Source organism: Carassius carassius, chromosome 22 (genome assembly GCF_963082965.1).
Source record: "Carassius carassius chromosome 22, fCarCar2.1, whole genome shotgun sequence".
In the NCBI taxonomy this organism is placed as follows: domain Eukaryota; kingdom Metazoa; phylum Chordata; class Actinopteri; order Cypriniformes; family Cyprinidae; genus Carassius; species Carassius carassius.
In genome coordinates this window covers 10,813,902-10,839,282 of record NC_081776.1, presented here as the reverse complement: position 1 = coordinate 10,839,282, position 25,381 = coordinate 10,813,902, and the positions used below count along the sequence as shown (strand labels likewise).

Sequence of the window (25,381 nt, the reverse complement as noted above, 5' to 3'; positions counted from 1 at the left end):
AGAAAAAGACTATCTCTGTTTAGTTCTTGACAACAGGCATTGTTTAATAATAAGCCAAGATTTTCTTTTACAGTATGTTTACAGTTGTACATACACCTACATTAAAAAGTGCCAGTAGATGCTTGCATGAGGCAGTCCTTTACGTTTGATGTTCACCAGAAGCACTTCATTGCCTGAAAGTTGGAACCACGCATCACTTTCGGTTTTCTACAAATGCTAAAGAGTGCAAATCAGTTAATCTTCATAGACTGTTAAAAGAGTGAGTTTTTCCACTAGATGTTTGATGAACATTTCTGGTGTATTAAATAAAAATTAAAAAAACAAAGGAAAAAAGGAAAATGTAGCATTCTGTGTGGTCTTTGACAGTTCAAAAACATGATCAAGGTGCAACCTTGACAGTTACAAAAGAACTGGCATAGAAAAAGAAGCATACATCAAAATACTATAAAACAACCTGAAATTCACAGTTTCTAGTATTTACAGAATTATACATGGTTGTTTGTAGTATAGGCAAACTGACACAGGAAACTGAGGTAAATGAGGGTGGCCAAGGTTTGCACCAGAAATTTTGGGAGAAAAAAAAAAAGGTTGGTCACACTTTACACTACATTGCTCAAGTGTACTGAGCATAATCTGAAACTAACTGGAATTGATTTCAGTGGCATTTTTTTATATTCATGATGGCTATTTTTTTTTCTCCAAGATATTTTGTCAAATAATTTAAATGAATCAGTTGATTGAAGTGGTCACCATGGCGTCTAAACACAACACTAGATCAGCCTAGAATAAAATATTATGAAACCAAATGTTGAAAGGTTTGGGGTCAGTAAGATTTTCTAACAGTTTTAAAAGAAGATTCAATCTCACGAAGGCGACATTTATTTGATCAGAATGTAGAAACCATAACCATGACTTTTCAGCAGCCATTACTCCAGTCTTCAGTGTTACATGATCCTTCAGAAATCAGTCTAATATAATATTTTGGTGCTCAGGAAACATTTCTTATTATAAACGTTAAACCCAGTTGTGATGCTAAATATTTTTGTGAAAACTGATTTACTTTCAGGATTCTTTAATGAATAAAAAGGAAAGAACGGAATAAAAGTATTAATGTCTTTCTAAAATAAATAAAGAAATCAATAAAATCTCATTGACTCCAAACTTTTGAACAGTGGTGTAATATATATATATATATATATATATATATATGGAGGGACCCTGCTAAATAAAGCATTATCTCTACTCTCACCATGTGCAGTTAAAACTAGTCCTAAAGCAGAAAGAGCGGCCCATCGCAAGGTGATCTGAGGACTGGTTTTGTTCTTAAAGCAGTCAGTTTGTGCAAAAAGGCCTGTCATTTAGCTATGTGGATGGGGAGTATGAATACAAAAGCTTTAGTAGTGCATTCAGAAAGCGATACCATCATTAAGGCTTCCAGGAAATACATCCATTACAAAAAGTTCAGGGATACCTCCCAGAAAAAGAGTGACTTCTTTAACAGCGCCACTTAAATAAGTACAAAACCACCATTTGACGTAAATATTACCACGTTATTTCTAATGTGGAAAAATACACTGTCTGTAATGTACAACCAAGAAATATCAGCACTTTGGTGTGGGCTTCAGATTATTTACCAGCTCATTGTAGCCTTGGCTACAGTTCGTCTACTTTCTTCAAGCACCACGCTGAGAAAACAATGAAAAACTTTATGAATGCGCTATACAGTGGTTCACAGTGACAGGACGGGGGAGGAATCATCTGCCAGAAACGAACAACGAAGCTTCTATTGGTCCCCGAATTACGCATCATACTGTGGCTGTGCCAGGAACAACACTTATAGGAACAGACAGACCAGAAGTTCCCCGTTTAGACAGAATCACCAGAAGTTCCCCGTTTAGACCGAATCAGTGACTATCCATACAGTAAACCCTACATGATCTTACAGTACACTGATTTCTCTCATTAAAAGGTGTGTAAACAAGCAGGAATGACCTTTAGGGTGAGAACAGTTAGTTGCTGGGAACAGACCCAGCAGCCCTCCTCTCTGACTTCAGATAATAATTGTTGTTGAGGGAGGTTCCCTGTCCTTGGAGGACCGGTATCTGGGAGCTTTTCTTTATTTGAAATTCTCCAGGGCTCGCTCTTCACATACATTGGCAAGTGGAGGCTCCAGAGTAAGCCATCTGTGTGTCAGTTTTTGCTTCCTCTATTGGCAATATCACTAAAATGGACTAGGGCACAGGGGTGTCCCTCTCTCTTGATCGCCACATTAAAGAGAGGAGGGGGGCTTAAGTGCTTGATTTTCTAAAAAGCTGAACCAACTTTGAGTTCAGAGATGGGGCTTATCTAATATAATGTGTTCAGACAAGTAAGTGCAGTGTTCAGTCTACAAATTGAAGAGGTCTCCAGCTAGTTCTTGTGTCCACCAGGGGGAGGCCTTCTCTAGAGTAGCACAAGCCATGACCTGAGAGATTATTCTGGAAGGAGCAGTGACATCACCTCTGGTTTCATCTTGAAGTACTGGTTGAAACGGAGAACTGCATATCTGCAAAAACAAATATGGTGGCCAAGAATGAGCATACATAGTTTCAATCTTGATTATATGGATGTTGTTTGTTGTTGTTCAAAAGTGAAAACTTACCCCAAGAAGTCAAAGTCGATAGTGGAGTACTGAGCCTGGATTAATGCCCACAGTCCCCAAAAGAAATGAGATGCCTGGGGAGAATAAAAAAACAAAGACCATGAGGAAAAATTAGGACAATGGTTTTTTTTTTTACTTTTCAGAATCACCTTTGAGATATATATATATATATATATATATATATATATATATATATATATTCATATCAGTTTTATTTTTAGTTTTCATATTCAGTTTTCATATTTTATTTTAATTTTGACTAAGGTGAATGTATATGAAAGAAGCCTATTTCCAGTGACTCTGTGTCTATATATAAATAAATAAATCATTGGAAAATCTATCCTCAAAATCACAAACCAGGCATATTTATTTTGATTAGAATCAGTGTAATTTAAATGTAGTGCAACAAATACTGCCTTAATGTATTCATATTTCAAATGATCTATAAATATATAATTTGTTCTGATTACATTAATGCAAATTTGATATACATTGCATAACTGAGAAGAGGAGGCAGATGCTTAACTGTTATAAAAATAATCTCTCAATGCCCAGATCTCAATGTTCCCAAAAAAAGAGGGTTCCTTTAATAAACACCAAATGCTCTTAATTTTCTATTTTGATTTCAGGGATAAAAAGGACTAAGGAATATTCTCGACAGGCTCTGTGAGATTCACCTTGACACTGGAGTTAACTGGGACAGATTGCATGTTGTATTGTTGCTTGGAAACATTTGACCCACGCCTTTCTAAGCAAAGACGGCTTCCTTTTAGTGGACCCATTAAAAAAAGGAAAAAACGATAACTTCATGGAAGTTATCTGTTGATTCTGGATCACTGACAGTGATGTAAAAGCTTATAAAATGTGGCATTTATATAAAAGCCCTCTGAAGAGACTGAATCACTCCTGCCATCATGTGAGTAAAGATCATTGGTCTGCTGGCCTATAATAAAGTCTCTATGCTCTGTGTTTTTTGCTCAACTGCACAGAATAAATGTTTGCCTCTGCCAGAGCCAAGGGTGCTGAACCCCCTCAGACACAATCTCTGAGTATATTCAGACCATCTTTTATAAAAGTCTCCTGGCTAGGCATGTGAGGATGGTGTGCAAACATAATAAAGCAGAGCTTCAGTGGGCGCCACACACCCAAGTCTATCTAAAATGAATGTATAGTCCTTGAAATATATAGAGATTTTTGGGGGGGAAATATTAGTTCAATAAACTCAATTAAATTATTACTTTATACAGTTATAAATTGATGTAAAATGCACTACTGTTCAAAAGTCTGGGTAAGATTTTCTAGTGTTTTTGAACGAAGTCCATTATCCTCACCAAGGCTGCATTTCGTTTGATCGAAATTACTGTTTGAAACATTATTTAAAATTACTGTATTCTATTTCCATATAATATAGTTATTACATAACATAATTTATTCCTGTGATAGTAAAGCTGTTTTTTCAGCACCATTACTTCAGTCATCAGTGTAACATGATCCTTCGGAAATAATTTGCTGCTCATGAAACTTTTCTTATTATCATCATCAATGTTGAAAACAGCTGCTTAATATTTCTGTGGAAACAGTTTTTCAGGATTCTCTGATAAACAAAGTCTTTAGTGTCACTTTTGGTCAACTGTATGCATCCTTGCTGATTAAATGTATTCATTTTTATTGTAAAAAAAATACTTTTACTGACTCAACTTTGGTGTGCAAACTTATAACTTATTGTATAAACAGTTTCTGGCAATTTTCTATTGATTTCATCTTTGTAACTTTCACAACTGTATCTGATATTATTCAGAATCACCTTTGTTTACTATTATATCATCTACATTATATAATATAGATATAAATGAATGATCAGAATATAACATTTTGATTATTAAAAGCTACGCCAGCTGCCTTCAACTTCAACAAGGCAATGCACATCTGTTATCATTAAGCCCCACACTGTGGCATTCCTCTGGTGTTTGTTTTAGCGTCTCTCAAGGTCCCTCTCGGGGACAGGAGAGAAAACTGAGCCCCCGTAACCGAGAGCCAGAGGATGATTTTGTTTTCTCTTTCTCTTCTTCCCCTAACAGACTGGAAATTAAAAAATGTCTGCCCTGCTTTTAACACATCTACTGATCACAAAAGACTGAACTGTGAGAGTAAACTAGATATTAAATTAGTTTTCCTCTGAAAGTAAATATCATTGTCAAGAAAGGGCAGGTGTGCTACTTGATTGTGGAAGAATGACCTGTGCACACACAAACACCCAGAGGTCGACGCCTGCAAGGATGTCAAGGCTTCTTCCCTGACAACTTCCAATCACTATTCATACCTTCGTCTCCACTGGCCCTAATGCAGACGATCTACCTGCTAAATAGTTAAACTGCTCACGATGTTCCAGTTTACTTTGTAAAATGCTGCGTGTCATTAAAGAAAGTAATTACATTGAAAAAACAAATGTCTGATGTTTAATTTGGCAGGGTGCAGATGGATGGAAATGCGTCACGATTCCAGATTGTGGCAGATGAATCCAGTTTCAACTCACCAAGGCGAAGCGGTTGACTTGCACGTACAGCACCTCCACTTCAGTGTTGGACACCTGTGTGCCCTGGGATTTGTACTCCTTGTAGGCCTCCAGATAGGCCTGGAGCCATTGCAACTGGAGCTCTCGCCCAGGATACAGCGTGTAGTCCACCTCATTCAGACCTGTCAATCACAAGAAGGCCACACCCACTTGGTTAAGCAGGTTCTTTACTCTTCTATCCAATGGCTTAATTTGTGTTCATAGAGCATTACCTGCAAATTCATTGAAGTGATTGCCAATATCATAGGCTTGATAATTGTACCCAGCATATTCGTAGTCAATGAATTTGACATTTCCTGCAGGAGGGGAAACAAATAGCAATTTGTTTAGAAAAGCACACGGGTATTGTCTTCTTAATAACCCTTGTTCTTTTTTACTGTAACAATCTATTGCCTGTATTAGCAAACCAACACTACAATGGGCATTATCTGCAATTTAAGTGACTTATCAAATCAAATGTGGAAAAAAGGAGTAAGGATTTGCATTCTGGTGCAAGACGAGAAAGAATAAACAAATGAGAAAGTGAACAAGACACGGGGACAGATTTCATGCACTTATAGCATGCATGTGGAAAAAACAGCATGTTATATATGGGTGATTCTTCAATTAGGGTCACTTTGAAAAATGAAACTATCACATGGTTTCATTTCATGTAAAATATTTTTCACATCCTCTAATGATAGGTTTTGATTTTGTGTGTGTGGACACAACATTGCACTCAATTAACTTTTGAACGGTTGAAAAGATACTGTTTCTGGATTAAAATTCTCTGATACTAACCATTCTGGTAATGATGTCAAAAAACCTACTTTCAGATCATGATGCAACATTCTTCATTATAATTTTGATGTTCACTATACCCATGTTACCACATCATGAATCATTTCCATCATAACTAAACATGACCATCAAAATCATGATCATCATTTCATGATTTTAATAATTCAATAATGTATTAGAAGGTTTTAAGTGTATGGGGTAAATGAAATTGATTCTATATTCTGAAAAGTGCAATATTTCAACACAAGCAATTAAAAACGATATGTTTGAAGTTTTTATAATATACAAACTATGATCATCTTTTCAAAATGAAATTACTTATGTTATCAATTTAAAAAAAATAAAAGTTTATCTAATTGATGAATCACCATTTACATGAGTCTGCTGAGAAGAAAAGTGGAAAACTTGCAACTTTCTTTGATTTTTTTCGTTTAAAGTAAAATTTGTATTTTTTTTTTTATATATATATATTTCAACTGAAAACAAACAATGATTCCTGCTTGAATACAAATTATTAGTGAGTGGGCAAAGTTATTCCAAGTTTTCCAGGAAATCTCATTACTGGTGACAGAAAGAGCACCTCGCATAAACAATATTCAGGAAACAGTAAAAGTAAAAAGAGAGTAAAATAAAAGTGAATAGAGCAAAAATGGATAAACAAATCAGGTAAGATAAGAGTTGACAGCTTTACAAAATGCAAATGCAAAAAAAAAAAAAAAGAGACGGCTGTACTGTAAAACCACAGGGTTGGAAGGACAGAGGAGGTAAAGGAGAGAAAATGGGCAATGTTGCCATCTAATGGCACATAGTCTGAATAGCAGTAGTCTAACAAGCAGTGACTTGATCAGTCAGGTGATGTAGACAGTGTTGAAAACAAAGCCTTACTCCACTTACTCTACATATGTGTAATGCGTGTGTATGTATATATATATATATATATATGTATACAAATACAGTATAATATATGACAAATCACTGCCTAGTTTGTTACATGAACATTATTGCACCTAATGTGTGTTTGACTTTACGTTGCCTTGCATTCCCAGTGCTCTAGAGCTTCTGGTGTGAAGAAAAAAGGTTGACTGATATTGGACAGAAGTGTTGGTCTACAGAAAGAGACACGTGAGGTGGTTACCGGACCCGGTGGCGTCCTAGCGGGACACACTGAACACCTCCAGTCAGTGGCTATAGCCCTGTGCAGCAGATGAAGAGATTTGGGCAAACTCACATCTGTCACAGAACACACACAGCTTCACTGCAGAGAGGCCATTGGGCGCCTCCCCCGTTAAGAACAAACACGGCTCATCTCATAAACGCACACCCCCACCACACAGCATCCCCATTGGTCCATTAGCCAGCCAGTGAGGACCCAAGTTACTGGCTCTATGCAAATGCCACAGTGGCTTCCTGTGCAGGTCGAGCCTGTGGGACTCTCAGACTTATCTGACTCCCTAAGTGTCAACGAAAGGCAAGAAAAACAAAAACAGGTACGAGCTCGGAAGGCTGGCCTATTGCATAACACTCCTGTTCTTGTCTTCTATAGGTCTCACCGGGAAGGGGAGGGGGCTGAGTGAGCAGGAATGTCAAAAACTTAAACATTTTACTGTGAAAACTTCCTCCCACCCCTTGGTTTGTGTGCTAAAAGCGAGTTGGAGGAAGTGGCTTGGCTTTTTTTCTGAAAACAGAGCCTCCTTCCTCTCTCTAAGTTTAAGTGCCCAAGGTTGCAGCTGCCTCCAAACCCTGTTCTCGAAGCAGATTTCCATGATCCAATCTTTAATCACTTGTTGTCAATTATTTACAGCTTCAAGAACAGTTTTTAAGGGCAAGTGATACCTTTAGGGCAACCGATACGTGCTGCTGGTAATCAGTTTGACTGTTGCAGCCACTTAAAAAAAAAAAAAAAGAAAAAAAAAGTGAGAGACAGGAACTACATTCTCACACTACTGCTGTGGCAGAGCAAACATTTTCTCATGCTCTTACTCTTCAAAGTGGGTCATTCCTGTTATGCTGATGATTTTGAGTGAATTTTAATTAATAATGTGGAGATATTATATACATTTTTAAATAACAACTACAGTATCATATATGAAAAATATCTAAATATGTAATATAATAAATATATAATTAATTATTCATTATATTATTTATAAATATAATTTATTATATTAAAATATTGTACTTTATTTTAGGTTTGGCACCTGAGAACATGACAAAAAAAAAATCCACTCAAACCAAAGAGAAATTACTTTTTATTTTCCTAGTCTAATTCACATGTAATAAATAAATACTGTATTCCTGAAACTTCAAAATGATCAAATGACTTGCTTTTATTCAAATTAGGCTTTGAATTTCCTTCCTTCTATTTTCTTGTCATTGTATAAATAAAGCTGAAGTGCCTTGGCCTGAGCTGGGCATATTTATGAAAGTCTGATACTGTGTTTTATAGAAAAACTTCCTCATTTCATAAATATATTTGCAGAAAGGAACGAACTGAAAACATTCTGCATAACAGGAATGTCACACTGGCATTCACTCTCCATCCTGTGGGCCAGGTAGCGGCAGACGGTCGCCAGTCTGTACATCATGAAGATAGTAAACAGCATCACAGCATTCAACAACATTCCCCAAAGCAAACACAAACACACATTTGCTTTTGATTTCAAGAACAGAAAACACATTTTATGGAAACCAGTGGATTCTCCTGATGCCTTGATTAAAATCGGATGATCATTTAATTGTACTACCCTTTAGGAAAGGGCATCCATGCTATATTTCAGAGGTGAAAACACTAAATTTAAGCCTACCTTAGGCAGGGGGGGTTGGGAAAACATACGCTGTGGCTGAAGGAAACCAGTGGGGTTTGTTGTACTCACCTTCCTGTTGTTTGTAGATGATGTTCTTACAGAGCAGATCGTTGTGACACAGAACGACTGGGGAACCCAGTTTAGAAAGGTTCTGCTGAAGCCAGATCATCTCGTCTCTAAGACACGCGGTGCTGGGCACCTCACTGTTCAGCCTGGAAACAGACGACACATACATGCATTCAGAAAACACAAATGCGCTCTTCTGTTCCAGTGTGATTCAAATAAGGCACATTGTACACAAACCTGCTTCACTCAATAAGATAAACATCTTAAAACAGCTATCTATAAATAGCAAACAAACTGCACAGACACTTATGGGTGTTTGATTTGTTTCCAGCAGTTGTCACGCAATAACTTTTAGTGCCTCTAAAATAAACATACCTAAATTCAAACATACCTGAACGATTACTTTTACTCAGACTTGACTAGGACAGACACTCTAGCAATCCACATAGCAACATTCTCCATGTCTCAGTTTTGCATGTAAAACCACTCACATTCCCTTCAGACAATGTACAAATTTAGTTGCACCTGCAAAAATTTTTTTACAATAGATATTTTTACTGAATATATATTTAAATCTAATGGTAAAGTATTTCCAAACACCCTGCTTGACTGTTTAATTTTGTTATTTTATTAATAATAATATATTCCTTTTGATATTGATGTTAATATTGTTCTATAAATAAGACATAAGGATTATTGTCATCTTATGTAAAGCACTTTAAGAATCTATTTTTCTTTGTCTGTTTTTATTAAAGAGCATTTCTGCTAAAATAATTTGTAGAAACAATAATAATAATAATAAAAAAGAAAAAACCCAGATAGACCATGTTGTTCTCAACTCTGTGCGAACACATTTTTCCGTGCCATGAGGAGTCACGTCATGCAACATTGTAACATTGGGAGGATTTTCAAACCACAATGTAAGCAAAGCATATTGAATGGAATATGCTTTGAATATGAAGAGAAACAGCATGCATCTAAAGAACCTGTGGGACTTTCTGTTCGTCTACGCAAGTGAAGCTGAGATCTGAACCTCCCTGTACTGACAGCTTTAACATCGCCCAGAGACATTATACTCGAAGGGTGTGTTACTCTACATAATCTGCTTTGCTTAAAAAAAAAAAACATGTCAAAACACAATCAGACCATAAAACACAATGCAATCCTTAAAATTTAAGCTCACCTCTGGTCCTTCTCAGGGTCTTCAAAGTGTGTAGGAACAAGAGAAAAGAACTTGCTCATCTTCAGCCAGAGGTCTGATTGGGGCACCCAGCCGTTGTGGGCATGTATGGCATGGTACTTTGCCATCTGCCTCGCAATGTGCCTGTAAACAAATAAAAATGTCTTATTTTCAGGTTTAGATTGGATTTTTAGAGTGGCTCTACAGTATCTAGTATACTTACAAACCGTTCAAAATTTTGGGATTTTTTAAGACTTTTTAAAGTCTCTTATGCTCACCATAGCTGCAATTATCTGATCAAAAATAAGTATTATATTGTGAAATATTATTGCAAATTGTTATCTTGTATAATCTTTTTTTAAATGTACTGTAAAGGCAAAGTCGAATCTCTAACATCATTACTCCAGTCATCAGTGAGACATAATCTTTCAGAAATCATCTAAATATGCTGATTTGGTGCTAAAGAAACATTTCTTATTATCAATGTGAAAAACCACTGGAAAGTCCTAAATAATTACATTTATTTAAAATAAAAAACTTTGTAACTTTATAAATGTCTTTTTTGCTTTAATGCAGCATTGCTGAATAAAAGTATTAATTTTTTTCCTGCAAACTTCTGAGCAGTAGTGCATTTAAATGCCAACACTTTAGTCACTGGCTTGCTAACACAGTAGCCTTGTTCTTTCATAACTGTCTGAGACCCGACAAGTATTGGCGGGAGGCCTGGGTCAGAGTTCGAGAGAGAAAGCATAGTGCGTCATTCATGTCTTAAGGGATTACTGGGTAAAGTTTGGGGTTGTGTGACAAGTGTCTGGCTAGTTGGAGATCAACCCTGGTATCTCCACCCCGTCGCGCCATCCTGAATCAATTAGCTCAGTATTATAAAGGATGATTGGATGATCATCCCATCAGTTTCTCACCTGAACATGGCAGGGCTACGGATGTGCTCGGGCTCCAGTGCCACTCCCTGCAGGAACTCATAGCACAGGCCATTGTTGAAGGTGCAGTAGAGGCGTGGAGCACATCGGTGGGCCTGCAGGACACGGAAGCTCTTCACTTCGTTCTCACGGTCCACAAACAGTTCTGTCTTGTTCCCGTAGACCCGAACCAGGACCACGTCCTGCATGGACCCGCCGACGTAACAGCCAATCAGCTTGTTTGTGATACCGTCGGTGAAAGACTGCAGAAAGAGGAAGAAAACAAGCGGAGAGGTCATCGCTTTCAGCTCGCTCAGATGGCTTGAGGTTAACCTTTAGTGATGTTCATTAAAAAACGAATTGTTAAGATCAGCATCACATGCCTCCAGTTCCTTTTTCCACTACATAAGTTGAAGAGAAACTTCATATTAAGATGTATAAACGACTGATCACCAAACTTAGTGTAGCAAAACAACTAAATTACTTTTAGTTTATTTTGAATCAAAAGTGGGTGTATTCAGGGTGACAGAGTTGAACAAATTAACATTGTCCACTTATGTAAAAAAGGAACGTGTTTGGGACGCCAAGCATTCCAGGCCACAATCATCTGTACTATTTGGGATTGACGGGCAGTGGGCGAAACGTCTGGAATTTGATTTCTGCCAGTGTCAGAGTGGTCTGGCATGTGCTGAGCACTCAATTTTGTTTCAAAGTTGATGAAAACAACCCAATACATATCTGGTTTCCCGATGTGACACACCCCTACCAACTCTATTTATACAAGGAAACACTGTTCCACACCTTAGGCTAAACAGTCTTCAGTTTACTAATATATAATTACAGACTGCCGACTTTTTATCCGGATGGAGGCTTCGGATGTTTGGGTTTACACTGTAATGAGGAAGTGAGTTCTTATATGGTTTTAAAATGCCCAGGATTAAAATTCTGTAATCATTTATTCTGTAATCATTTATAACTTCATGTCACTCCAAAGTGTGTATGAGTTTCTTTTTTATCTGTCCAACACCAACGAAGATGTTTTGAAGAACATCTCGGGTTTCTGTATATGTTTTGTCCGTGAGTTCCAATGTTTTTCAGATATCCTTCAAAATCTCTTCAGTTGTGAACTTCTGTGGTAAAATCATCAATAATTTACCAATGTCTTCATGGAAACGTCCATTCGGCCTTTCGCAATCCCAAATGCGGGGAGTATTCGATTCAATGCCTGTAGTAGCACTTGAAAAACTTGATTCAAGGTGTCTCCCCTGGTGCCCAGCTAAAGAAAAGATTCCTATCTTCACATTACTAAACAACACCAAGGCAACGGAAACCTGAACCATCACAATAAACATTGTTAATGCTGTAGTCAATAGTCAATACATGTCGGTTCTGTAATCAGTGAAACTGACTCCGTACACACCACGTTTCTAAGAAACTACTTGAAATTCTGCTTGCCTGGAAAGGCTGAAAACTTCTTGGAGAAGGAGTAGTCAAGTGAAATATGTTTGTTCTTGGAAAAAGCATTTCTGTGAAATGCCTTGTTCAATCATTAAAGAAGATTTTGGCTTTGTGTATAGATAACTCCACTGTTCTCGATTCCGCCCATCTCAGTATTAATCATCTATGAATGCTAGGGCTGAGAAAATAAATCGATGAATCTCGAATCGAGAGATTATTAAGCATCATTTCTAAAATTTTCCAAATACATCACGATTCTTTCTTGAGTTGATCCTGGGCTTAGTTTTGAATAGCAGATGGCACTGCATGCTTTTTAGAAAAAGCCGTACTCTGCTCGTTTCCAAATCCTTACACACACTTGAACCCAAAATAATTCATAAAATTCGAAAGGGTTGAAGCGAATTACAAGGGTGTTCAGAGTGGGCTGTGTTTACATTAATCTTGCATCAAAAAAGCATTCTGAGCTGAGTCTAAATTAACGTTACATGATTCAGCCGAATGCACAAGCGCTCTTTAGCACTCTTCTTCATGAGCATTTGAGAGTAGATTAGAGCGCCATCTGCTGTTAAAATCTAAACTCAGAATCGATACCAGAGGAATCGCGATGCATTTTGAAAATCTCAGAATCGATCCACGAATCGATTCTGCATCGATTTATTGTCCCAGCCGTAATGAATGCAGAGTGCTCTGGGATGAACAGAGCAGTGTAATGTCACCGTCACAGTCGTCTTTCCATGTCAGCTGAAAACACACACCTATAGTGTTATAGTAATTTGACTGGATAGCAAACAAATGCCTTGACACTGACTATCCTACACAAATATTGACTTTGAGCCATTTTAAAAATGAGGAATGCTGTATGACCATAAGGCACTAACGCAGGTAGAAAATGTCCTTATACTTCATTCATCTGTCAGAACAGTAAATGACATCTACATTATATAATTATATTACATTATATAATTCAACAAAGCATCAGTGAACGGTAATTCAAAAGTTTTAAAAAAAAAAGTCTTATATACCTTTTCCAGTGCCTTCAGGTCTCATAAATTGGATCTAATATCCGATAAGTTCTAATTAAACCTTTATAGACACCATTAACTAGTAATGTGCCGATCCGAACCAAGGTATCGGTAGGTATCGGCTCCGATACTTCCATTTTCTGCCGGATCGGGTATCGGTAAGAGGAGACCGATCCAAATCCAATATTGTGTGTATAGTATTTAGGGCTGGACGATTATGGCCTAAAATCAAAACCTCGATTAATTGAACATTTTACCTCGATTACGATTAATGAACGATTATTGTGTTTCGGTTTTGTTTTTGTTTTTTGCCCTCATAGTTCACTGACAAGGTTTGTACTGTAAATATGATTGACTATCAGCAGTTATTTTATCTCGTAACATTTCTTACTAGGGTTGGGTATTGTTTGAATTTTATCGATTCTTATCGATTCCTAGTTTCGATTCCAATAAGATAAAAAATCCAATGTAAAAAAAATTAAGCCAAACATTTAGATGTCAAACATTTTTACAAAGCATTCTGTTGCAGCTGAATAATGAGCAAAAATCAGCAGCCTACAAAACATTGCAAGATGAATTTTGCCTGTGACAAAAAAAATAATACCATCGCAAAAACAACTATATTAATATAAATTTCAAATATTAAAGTGTTAAAGACAAGTAATAAGATAGGTCAGTAATAAGAAAGGAACAAACAAATCAATTAGCAATATCATAAATAAATACAACTAAACTAAATTTCAGGTACAGAAACTGTAATTAAAAGTTTAAAAACACTGCAATAGTTTTCTTTTTATAAATAAAATAAAAATTAATCAAGTAAAGTTATTAAATATTTTCAGTCAAGATCAGTGAATGATTTTCTTTTGTTCTTTGATTAACATTAATGATAGACAGCGCGTTTATTAGGCTGTTGTCTCTTTAAGCAAAAATACTGTACATGTGTGTTTTCTTTCTCATCTGTTTATGTTCACGTAAGACAAAAACGGCTGCGATTATGATATACTGATGTAGTTTTCTGCATCGTAGTTTCGACTCGGAACAACCGTTTCTACAGTTAAAATACACAAAACAGTCCAAGAACGGACACAAACCGGGAACCCGCAGCGCTTCCGCCGACCGCTGCTCTCTGTGCACGCGCGTGTGCTTCATGTGCGCTGCACACAAACATGCTATAATAAGTTTTGCGATTCTAAGCCATTTAGTGATATATCACAGGAAAGCGCTGACAACTAGTTTCTGCGTTCCTCTGTGCGCGCGATCTTCATAGATATGTTTATATGAGTGCCCGTGCCACAATTCAGCTGCGCGAACATGGTAGCTAGATATAAGAATACACATCCGTTCATCTAATCGCTTGAATGTCCAAACCATAAAACAAATACAACTGACAAATTTTAGTGAAGACGCAATGCTCACCGCTCACGCGCCATCAGTATATGTTGAACCGACGTTCACCCAGTGTTCGAATTGAGTCAAAGCTCTTGGGGGGTCCCCCAACCCCCCCCCCCAAAAAAAACAACTAATAATATACATATTTGTATTTATTTATTTCATATAATAATATAATTTACTTTACTTTACTTGTGAATCTAATTTACTTTGTGTGTTTCATAACATGTTTTTGCAGCTGAGCATTTACTATGTAAAATTAAATAAAAATCTATGAAATAACAAGATGGCTCTTCTCTTCTTTCCCTTGTCCATATCTGAGAAAATAATGTAAGATGTAAGTTGTAATATTATATTTGTTGTCGTTACTGTGAATATATTTAAGAAAGCACTCCATGTTATTCATGCTACTTATTAAGGTTATTAATGGTGATATACTTTGAACAGTGCACATGTAGGCATTTTATTTCATTAAAAAAACTAATTTATCTTGAATGTAGTTACATAACCCTTTCATATTTTCAAGCAGAAGTTGTCATAGTTGGGTAAACTTCTATAGTGGTGAATGAGAGTATATGTTTAAATATATGTTTTGTCACAATAGTGTTTCTACAAGAGGGAAAAATAGAAATAATTTGATACGATTACGATGCTGATGACCATTAATCAATTTTGATCTCTTGATTCACTATCAATTCACATGAATAGGCCTACTGTACTTACTTTTCTTGGGTTAAACTCAGTATTTTCTTGCATTAATTAATATTCACTTGTGTGTGCTTATACGAGTATCTTTTTAAAATGTATAATCTAGTGTTTGATCATGTCTAAATATTTATTTAAATGCAAAACCTAAAAATAAGTAAGCAGTTATGACCTGCAATACTCTTTTGAACAACTAGAGTATGTATATTTATTAGAGTGGGTAAACAATGGCATTGCAAATGGAAATTATTATTTTTCTGGCCACAAAATGACTTTAATTTGCCTCTTTGCATTGAATTTAAAATCCTTTTCTCCACTTAACCTTAAATACTACACTAATTGTATTAGGCTATACATAATAATGGAAAATAGGATACAATTCATAACAAAAACGGTTGATCTGCATGTTTGTCTTCGGCGTAATAATCAATGCATTTGTGTCTCACGCACAATTCGTGAGAGTTAGCAACCCTGCTTTATCATCGTTGACACAAAAAAAGCCTTCACCTGATGAACATTTTCATCAGTAATAATGTCCTTAATTAAATTAACACTGTTTTTGAGCAGTTAAGGTTACTAGATTTAAAATGATTTGTTTAATTCAGAATGGGTGCAATGCTAGCTCCAAACAAGATTCTATTTTTCTCAGAATTACGTTAGATGGCTAATTACAACTAACAAGCCGATAGTGAGCTAGCATCATAAGATAAAAAAAACAACTATTGACAGACCAAGATTATAAGTGACTCTCTGATTCTAAGATAAACACTTATTCAGTAGCAATAAATTAGGTGTACCAAACAATCATAAAACAAAGAAATATTATCTTACCGTTATCGTGAGGTAAAATAATGACGAAGGATCACTCTGTCAGCCAATCACACAGTGACGTCGCGCCCGCAGTCTGTAAATTCCTTCAGAAAACAGCGTGTGGCGCACTTGAGCGTATTTTCAGATGCACATCTAATTTGAAGTAGCTTTTTATGGGAGCGGCACTTTTTACAGTCTATGGAGCGGCAGCGCAATACTTTGGTAAAAAATAGATAGATAGGGCTATGTCAAATATTGTTTCTATTTTAGTTTTAATGAAAAACCAGGGGACCCCCCAAGGTCATTTTTTTGGGCCTTATGGGGGGTCCCTTGATGCTTATGGGGGGTCCCGGACCCCCCCAGCCCCCCCTCAATTCGAACACTGCGTTCACCTCCGTGTTTTGCTTTTATGCCACTGACTGGAGAGCAGAGTCACGTGGCTACACACGCTCTAGTATGCTTTTAAGGGGGAAGTATTAACAGGATTAAAAAACCGAAATAACCGACATGGGAAAATTACGTCGGTTAGAGGTTATGAATTTCGGTTTTGATTATTTTTCTATTAATCGTCCAGCCCTAATAGTATTCCGTGTTATCGTTAAGCCCCACGAAAGGCATAAAAACATTATAAAGCACCATAAAGTTTACATGCACTATATTCCAATTCTTCTGAAGCTGTTCCATTCTTTAATGTTAAATTCAAGTTTGCATAAACTTGTCTCTCCACTGCAGCTGTCTGTCATCTTTCAGTCAGTATTCAAACTGTGTGTCAGGTGTTAACCACAATGAAACTCTCTCCAAGATTATTCAATGTTCCTATTATTATACTTGATCTGTAGATAAAAGATCAATGGTTTTGCCAGAAACGACTTTATCTTGCTAGAGTTTAGTGCGGTCTCTAAATCATGTTACTTTCTACCGGGTGTCTGTTTGATCACAAAACCAGAGTAGTGAGCACAGTGAATTGTTCTCTCACACGCACAGTAACTGAAATTTAAATTAATGTATTTTACAACAATACAAAGAGCAATATATAACATTTTACCAGTTTTAGTCCTACACATATTCACTTTTATTTGTTCCCTTACTAAATAATGTATTTTTTCACTAAATGTTTAGATTTTATAAAAGTATTGTGCACTGACCATTTTTCTAGAGTAACCTTTGCTGCTGAATTATCCATTTACCTAGATTATAATAGTATTTTTGTCATAGATTATAATTGTATATTTTTTCATTTGTTATTTTTCTGTATAATGAAGTTCTCTATATTTATGAGACTGTATTTAACACAAGAATCAGGGATGATAACACAGAGACATAGATATTCTACATTGATTTTTTTTTTAAGTGCTAGTATCGGTATCGGCCGATACTCAAAATTTTTGGGATCAGACAAAATTTTTGGGATCAGACTGGTTCTGAAAAAAAAATGGTATCATGCATCCCTACTATTAACTAGTTTCAATTACTTACACCTTAGTAACCGAGTACCTACACCTTGTGACTAGTACAACTATAATAGACACCAGCAACTATTGTAATACTAGCTGAAAGTGAATAGTTCTCCATACACTGAGCAAAATAGTAACCTTTAAATTAATTGGTTTTATTCAAGTGAGAAATATTATTTATTAATCCCTGAATCAACCTAAATACACCATTTAAACCAACAAAACTACGTAATACCTCTTTAAGGTACCAATTAAGGTTACCACTTTTTACAGTGTAGAATTTAAAGGCAAAAAATTTCAATTTGTTAACCATAACAATTACTAGTCACTATTAGGATTCATGTAATTAGTACTAGTATCTCAAAAAATAAGTAGGCTACGAATTACGAATTGTAAAAAAAAGTAACCACTCATTATTGGAATATAATTAGTAATTTTTTAAATAGTAATTACATCCAAAGATCCACCACCCACGTTCTTCCCCTTGCAGTTTTACTTTACATTCATACTGTTGCTTTAATTTTCTCGTAATGGTGCATTAAATACATTAAAGCGAAGAGCAATATATTTTTATGAATGAGAGTGTTACAACATAAGTGCTTTGACAGCTCGCATTGGCAGCCGTGTCTCTGCTAAGCGCCATGGTGCCGACGGGTCCATCTGGTGACGCAGCTCAAGATTTGAAGGCGAAACACGCTTAACTTCGCTTTTATGCATTATATAAGGCGTCAAATGGGCTGCTGTTGGTGAATGCAGACTTTGTGCATCGGTTAGAGCTAGCGTGCGAGCACCTGAATCGTAGGCAAAGAAAAATGAGACACGAGAATTACCTTCATTTTGACCTCCGAAGGTTTCCAGTGGGGTCTCAACGTTTTGATGAGTTTCAGCGCTCCGGCTCTGTAATCGTGCTCGTCTAGAATCACGTCTAATTTAGGAACCAAAGGCGCGCCTTCTGGGACGTGAATGTAATTGGCCATTGCTTTATACGCTTGCTGGTACTGCTCTGAGACGGAGAAGATTCAGTGAATGCGATAAAGTAAAGCAGGGTGCGGATTTAAGCTCAGGTTCTGCACGGTTACGCCTCCAGTGGGGATGTTCGATTCGCGAATCAAGCGTTCTTACCACTCGGTTCTTCTTTTACGCGATTCAACTGAACCGATTCGCAGAGCGTTTTGAGCGGACGGTTCTCTTAAATGTGAAAATTGTATGATTATTTATCTTGTATAGCTCCAAACCTGTGTACATTTCTTACGCGGGACACAACATATTAAAAAAGATGTAAAGACGTGCTGTCAAATAAAAACTTGGGGCTGTCTGAAAGTCTGGGGGAATGTTGCTGTGAATAAATTTGGTGTCATCTGTACACTGGAAATATAAACATAAGTATTTAACGAAATGTTTAACATGAGCGATGATTAATGGAAATGAGTAAATTGGTTTTTGAACCGGTTCATTCAAGTGAACAGTGCGAACGAACCGATTCGCTAAAGTGATTCGATTTCTCAGTGCGGTGATCCCAAACCGGTGCTTTCAGAGACTCTCGCAGTGCATGCTGGTACTATATGACTCACACTCACAATGCTTTACATCTACAGCGTTACTGTGTCACTAAGATAATGCTTAAGGTAGAAAGGCTTTCGTGTTTGCTTTACTGTTTTCGAGTCATGAAAATGTGTGCTCACTGTCGTTCATTTTGAATAGCTTTTAGCGAGATAAAATAATCTAAGGTGTAGCAAGCAACCTGTGATTAATGGCAATCACAAGCATTACAGTTTCAGATTGACGTAATATAAATGTAACAAAGGACTTAGACTATAAATAAACCATATAAATATGTACGGATTGATTGGTGAATAAATGCACATTTATTTGTCAAGTTAATAATACTTTATCATTATATTTAGCTATATATCTATCCATCCAGTATGTTATGGGAGTCTATCCAGAAATTTCTCCCCTGCCTTTAAAACAGGTAATGACCCTGGCATTATCATGACATCACAGAATACAACTTTTTGTTTTCTTTAAAGAATTTGAGCTATACCTTTCATTGATCCAATTGTCTTAAAAAAAACGTTATCTGTTTGTAACTCTGTGATGGCAGGTACATTTCATCTCCAGGTTAATGTATTTAACCCCCCCCCCCCCCCCTTTTTTTTTATTCTTTCTTTATTTTATTTTGTTGCCATTGTTTATCATTTTATTAGTTGGTAGTTGTGTATTATTGTTTCTATGCGGTTTCTGAGCATTAATAATAATAAAGCATCACTAGATGTTACCTAATTTTAAAACAACGTTTGCACCTGAATCTTTGTATGTAAAACACTTCCCTCCGATACCTGTTTATGTGTAACAGCCTACATCTCGTGACCACTGTATTTATAAAAAGAAATTAAAAAAGAAAATGGGCAGCATAGTTCAAATTTTAGGAATGGAGGGCGCTCCATGGCTCAAAAAGTTTACTTTAAGGATTGAAAGTAAATTTTCTGTTTAAAATGCGTTTCTTATTAAGACAATAATTAAATAATATTGAAACGCTTTCTCTTTATAATTCCGTACGGCCTAATAATAACAACGTTCTCGTCATTTTTGAGCTCGTACCTCATAATAATGAAAATAAATGTTCTCATATACACGGCTATAAGCTTCCCTTATAGGCTTTTCTTCTTTTGTATATTACATAATTAACATTTGACCATACGCGTTAGCAAGCATGTTGTATGCGCTTGGTGTTAGAAAAAGGACTCTATAGCACTCCACGTGACAAGATTCTGACCAATCCCGTGGCGCCGCGGGCCGGAAATGATGGCCGGTTTTCACGCTAGTGCTTCCATTATGTTCCTGTAGCGATAGCGAGGGCTTGAGTATAGCTTTCACACTCACACACACCTCGTGTAGCTGGTGGCACAGCACTGTAGCTGGGAGTGCAGCTCTGAGCTCCACGGTCCCCCCCGATACGTAATTTGGCCACAAAGTACTGGTGTGTGTCGTTGTTTTGCTGTCTTTGCAAGGTAATGATTGGTTTCCTAGCTAGCCAAGCCTGTGTTAGCCAGCACATCTGCTCTGTCCTGTCCTGTTAAATACCTTGTTTTCAGACATACACGTGTAGCTGTTTTTGAGTAAAATCCCAAATGTACCCTGTAATTGTTTTTTATTTATTTTTTGTTAGGTCTCCAGTGAGTATGGCTATGAGACAGACTCCTCTCACCTGCTCTGGTCACACCAGACCTGTTGTGGATCTGGCGTTCAGTGGAATAACTCCTTATGGATATTTCCTCATTAGCGCTTGTAAAGGTAGGTGTGTTATGAAATCTTAAAACCAACCCTTAAAAGAAAACATGGTGTGCTTGCTGGGCATTGAGCATGTAGAGTAACAATTTGTTTAAAGTCTGTCTATAGATTAATTGCAATGACTATTGCAGATGGCAAACCTATGTTGCGCCAGGGAGACACAGGGGACTGGATCGGGACGTTCTTGGGTCACAAGGGTGCTGTCTGGGGTGCCACCTTAAATAAAGATGCTACAAAAGCAGCTACAGCCGCAGCAGATTTTACAGCGTAAGTACAAGCAATAGCAAAAAAAAATTTTAAAAATTAATGATATGGGTTAAGTAATGTTGGTGAAACGTTATTTTACCTTTTATTTATTGGAATCTGGCAGAAAGGTATGGGACGCTGTCACTGGTGATGAGGTCCTCACACTGGCACACAAGCACATTGTAAAATCTGTGAACTTCACACAGGTAAGACATGATGCAGAGAGCCCACACTAAATCAGCGTATTGGAATGGTTCTAAAGGATTGTGTGACACCTGAAGAGTAATCGCTACTGGAAATTCAGATTTGTCACCGCTGGAGTAAATTACATTTCAAAATTAATTAAAATAGAAAAGTTACTTTCCTTTTCAATAATTCAAATAGTAGCAAGTTACTATAAATTATAATGTTTCATGACATTTTTTTGTCAAAAATAAAAAATGCAGCCTTTGTGAGCATTTAAAGCATTAAAAAAATCAGACCCCAACTTTTAGAAACAATAGTGTACTTACAAAATTCTTATGTAAGTGAAATACTTAATTTTAAATATATTACTTATTTATTAGTTTACTTATTGCATTAAATATTTAAAATCTACTCAAAGCAATGAAAACAGTTTTCAAATACAAAAATGTTGAGATCTAAGGCTGAACGATATTAAAATTTATTTTCTCAGTTCTAATGATGTCACATCATATCATATTTTCAAACACTGTTAATTGGGCGGAGTCGTTTTTTTTAAATGAAGAGATTTTTATCTGCATTTGTTAAATCAACAGGACAGTAACTGTCTCCTGACTGGTGGGAATGATAAAGTGCTGCGCATCTATGATCTCAGCAAACCTGAAGCAGGTATGTAAAGTGACATTTTTGATTTGTTTTGATTCTCAAAATCCAATTCCCAGTCATAACTGCTTAAAGATAAATTGACATGTTCAGCTAAATGGCATTTGTAATGCAGAACCCCAGGAGATTGCAGGCCACACCTCTGCCATAAAGAAAGCTCTGTGGTGTAACAATGACCAACAGATTCTCTCAGCTGCTGATGACAAAACTGTCCGGTAAGTGGCCAAAATGGTAATGGATGAAGTCTTTGAATTTTACAGTAGATACTTTTTTTTGCAGACAGATATTTTACAGTATGTCTATATATGTCGGTTTATGTATGAGTGTCTGATTCTGAGTGTGTGTTGTCTTTCATGTGTAGACTTTGGGACAAGAACACAAAGGAGGCAGTGAAGACTCTGTCGTTTGATGCCTCAGTTAGCAGCATGGAGTACATTCCTGATGGGGAGATCCTTGTCATCACGTACGGGAGGACCATTGCTTTCTACAAAGCCCACAGGTAGATGGCTACAATTGGTCAAATCATGCAAATATTACTTTAGGGGCTAAAAAAACATGCAATTAAAATGCATCAAGAACTGAAAGTCGAACGGTTTCTGTTTTCTTCAGTTTGGATCTGATTAAGACTGTTGATGCCCCTGCTTCCATTCACTCTGCCTCACTGCATCCTGAGAAAGACTTCTTTGTGGCAGGAGGAGATGACTTCAAGCTTTATAAATATGACTACACCACCAAAGAGGAAATGGGTAGGAATAAAGTTCCTGAGTTAATGTAATTAACTACATTATTTAAAAAACAAAGCTTATTATTATAGACAGGCTCATGAATTTATACTCATTTCTTCATGCTTGACATTAAGTTTGTCTCTCTTTCAGAGTCATATAAGGGTCATTTCGGACCCATACACTGTGTGCGGTTTAGCCCTGATGGAGAGCTGTATGCCAGTGGCTCAGAGGATGGCACTCTGCGTCTGTGGCAGACAGCTGTAGGGAAAACATACGGCCTGTGGAAATGTGTCCTGCCTGGTAAGTTTACAAAGATACTGTGAAGATACTGTCAAGAATGTTAGTATGTCAGGCTGCAAAAGGTGTCTCTGAGCAGCTCAGTTTGCAGTAAATGCTACTCTGAGCTTGGGTCACTTAACACGTGTATGTAATGTAATGAGAACTTGTGCTGCTTATAATCCAACTGTTGTCAACAAAACAGACGTTTTAAGGGTTCTCTGCAGGGTTTTCCACTGAAGTGAAAGCTTGGTGGTTTAACATTTTAAAATAAAGAAATTAAGACTTAAATAAAGACTTTAAGACTTTAATAAAAAAAAAACACTTATTAGTAGTATCAGTATGTTTATCCTCAGTGCTCCTATACTTTTATTTTACAGTTTAGGGATGGAGTATAGGAGTAATTTTATTTCACAGTAACGGTATATACCACAATATAGTTATTTTTGCTTTAAATGAGGTCTTCATGATATCAAAATGTTTGATACCATAGAAATTTCATATTTTTTGTCACCAGTGTCAACATCACAAAAATGTAAAAAGATGTACACTTTATTTCTGAAAGTCTAAACTAAACGTACATTATCAGTCTAATACGCTTCTATTAATTGACCAAAAGAAAAGCTTGCAATATAGAAAATATAACAATGCTATATTATAAGCACTAAGTCCAGCAGAATTGCAGCACTGTCATTAGATTTGAAAGGCTGATGACAGATGTCACTGCCTTAGTCTCAGCCTCAGACGTCACGCTCATGGACCGCTGGCTGAACGTCTGATGCATATGGCTCACAAAATTGAAAACACTTTGGGAGTTTCAAAGTCGTCATCGGATTGGTTGAATTATACAAGATTTCCGGGAGATGTGCATATCACATTCTTTGGCGTTCCGCCTAGAAACAAATATGCTGTGACGTCAAACCCCCTTATGTTAGAAGAAAGCTGTTATGAGCGCTTATCAGGATCAGCTGAATGCTGGATTTTCAAAAGTATGTGAAATATTTAAACTTCGCAGCATAGAATCTTTTAAATACATCTAAGAGTTTTACACACGGTCTGTTATTGTGTCATGATTATTATTCTGGCATGATTATAGCTGAATGAGAACAAATCAAATGCCTGCTCATCAGTAATTCAATATTAAGTTATTTGGGTATCAGTGATTTTTTTTGTGACTATTTGAAGTGCCTCATAGGTCAGGAATAGGCTTCATATGTGGCCTTCTGTATCAGATCATGTATCCTACACTAAAATCTCTCTGTCCCTTTCAGAGGAGCTGTCATCAGAGAATTCTGAAGTCCTGTACTGCCCTCCAGCAGAGATCAAGGCCTGAGTTGGGAGAGAAAGAGGGAGACAATGAGGCAAAGGAGGAGAGATCACAGGAGAGGGAGAGGTCAGGGGACGGGATGGGTCAAAGAAACCACACCCCAGCAGAGTGCTGTGCCACCACCCTTCTTCACATGAGACGGACCGCACTGCCGAGCATGACTTTTGAGCGTGGAGATAAACCATCACGCATATACACATTGTTGAAATGAGCATCAGGAGACGGCGGTTGAGCTGAGAGCGCTAGTTCAGATGCTAATCCTCCAGCTGCCTGCTCTTTCTTTGATACCCATGATGCACTAGTCAGCTCCTTCACAAGCGGTCCATTTCTGCAGCACTGTGATCACTTTCGTTAAGATTTTTTATTTTTCTTCTTTTTGTTTTTGGTGTTACAACATGTGCTTTCAGTACATTTTGTTTGTTAATGAGTTCAATGTTGGGTTGATATCATCTCTCAGCGGAAGTGCTCCTGAGGAACGTGTTATTTAAGTGTTTATCAAAAGTAGTGTGAATTTGTGGTAAATATTTTCCGCGACAGCCTGGGAAATATGTTAAAAAGTGACTTAAGTTCTTTAATAATTTTGTCTTTGGTTGCAACAAGTTGTATAATTTGGCCAATAAAATGACGACGTACCTTTATCAAATGGAACATTTTTCTTTGTATTTGTATTTTTATTAGTGCTGTCAAACGATTAATCGCGATTAATCACATCCAAATAAGTTTTTGTTTATGTAATATATGTATGTGTGCTGTTTATTTATTATGTATATAGAAATAAACACACATACAGTATATATTTTGGAAATATTTACATGTATAAACATTTATATATTGTATATTATATATGAATATAATATATAAACATAAAA

General features: G+C 36.7%; 2 protein-coding genes across 4 annotated transcripts; one reads left to right on the top strand and one right to left on the bottom strand.

The window, feature by feature from the left end:
- Nucleotides 1–2,101: 2,101 nt before the first annotated feature.
- On the bottom strand, nt 2,102–18,877 carry LOC132098927 (ethanolamine kinase 1-like). Of its 3 annotated transcripts, XM_059505218.1 has the most exons (8): nt 18,632–18,871; nt 10,964–11,223; nt 10,047–10,187; nt 8,867–9,009; nt 5,426–5,509; nt 5,175–5,335; nt 2,642–2,715; nt 2,102–2,545 (listed from the first exon to the last, which is right to left on the bottom strand). In XM_059505218.1, exons 1-8 carry the CDS (start codon nt 18,776–18,778, stop codon nt 2,473–2,475), a joined length of 1,083 nt encoding a protein of 360 aa, XP_059361201.1. In that variant the 5' UTR covers nt 18,779–18,871; the 3' UTR covers nt 2,102–2,472. The 3 variants fall into 3 exon arrangements, 2 of the variants coding, with proteins under 2 accessions (XP_059361201.1, XP_059361202.1); XM_059505219.1 differs by lacking the exons at nt 2,102–2,545; nt 2,642–2,715 and adding an exon at nt 7,129–7,223 and having other exon boundaries at nt 5,199–5,335; nt 18,632–18,876; XR_009422995.1 differs by lacking the exons at nt 2,102–2,545; nt 2,642–2,715 and having other exon boundaries at nt 5,270–5,335; nt 5,426–7,223; nt 18,632–18,877.
- Nucleotides 18,878–20,600: 1,723 nt separating this feature from the next.
- LOC132098928 (serine-threonine kinase receptor-associated protein-like) lies at nt 20,601–25,160 on the top strand. Its single transcript, XM_059505220.1, has 10 exons — nt 20,601–20,812; nt 20,971–21,095; nt 21,224–21,359; nt 21,463–21,544; nt 22,118–22,190; nt 22,300–22,399; nt 22,546–22,683; nt 22,794–22,930; nt 23,060–23,209; nt 24,457–25,160. Exons 2-10 carry the CDS (start codon nt 20,984–20,986, stop codon nt 24,516–24,518), a joined length of 990 nt encoding a protein of 329 aa, XP_059361203.1. The 5' UTR covers nt 20,601–20,812; nt 20,971–20,983; the 3' UTR covers nt 24,519–25,160.
- Nucleotides 25,161–25,381: the final 221 nt, after the last annotated feature.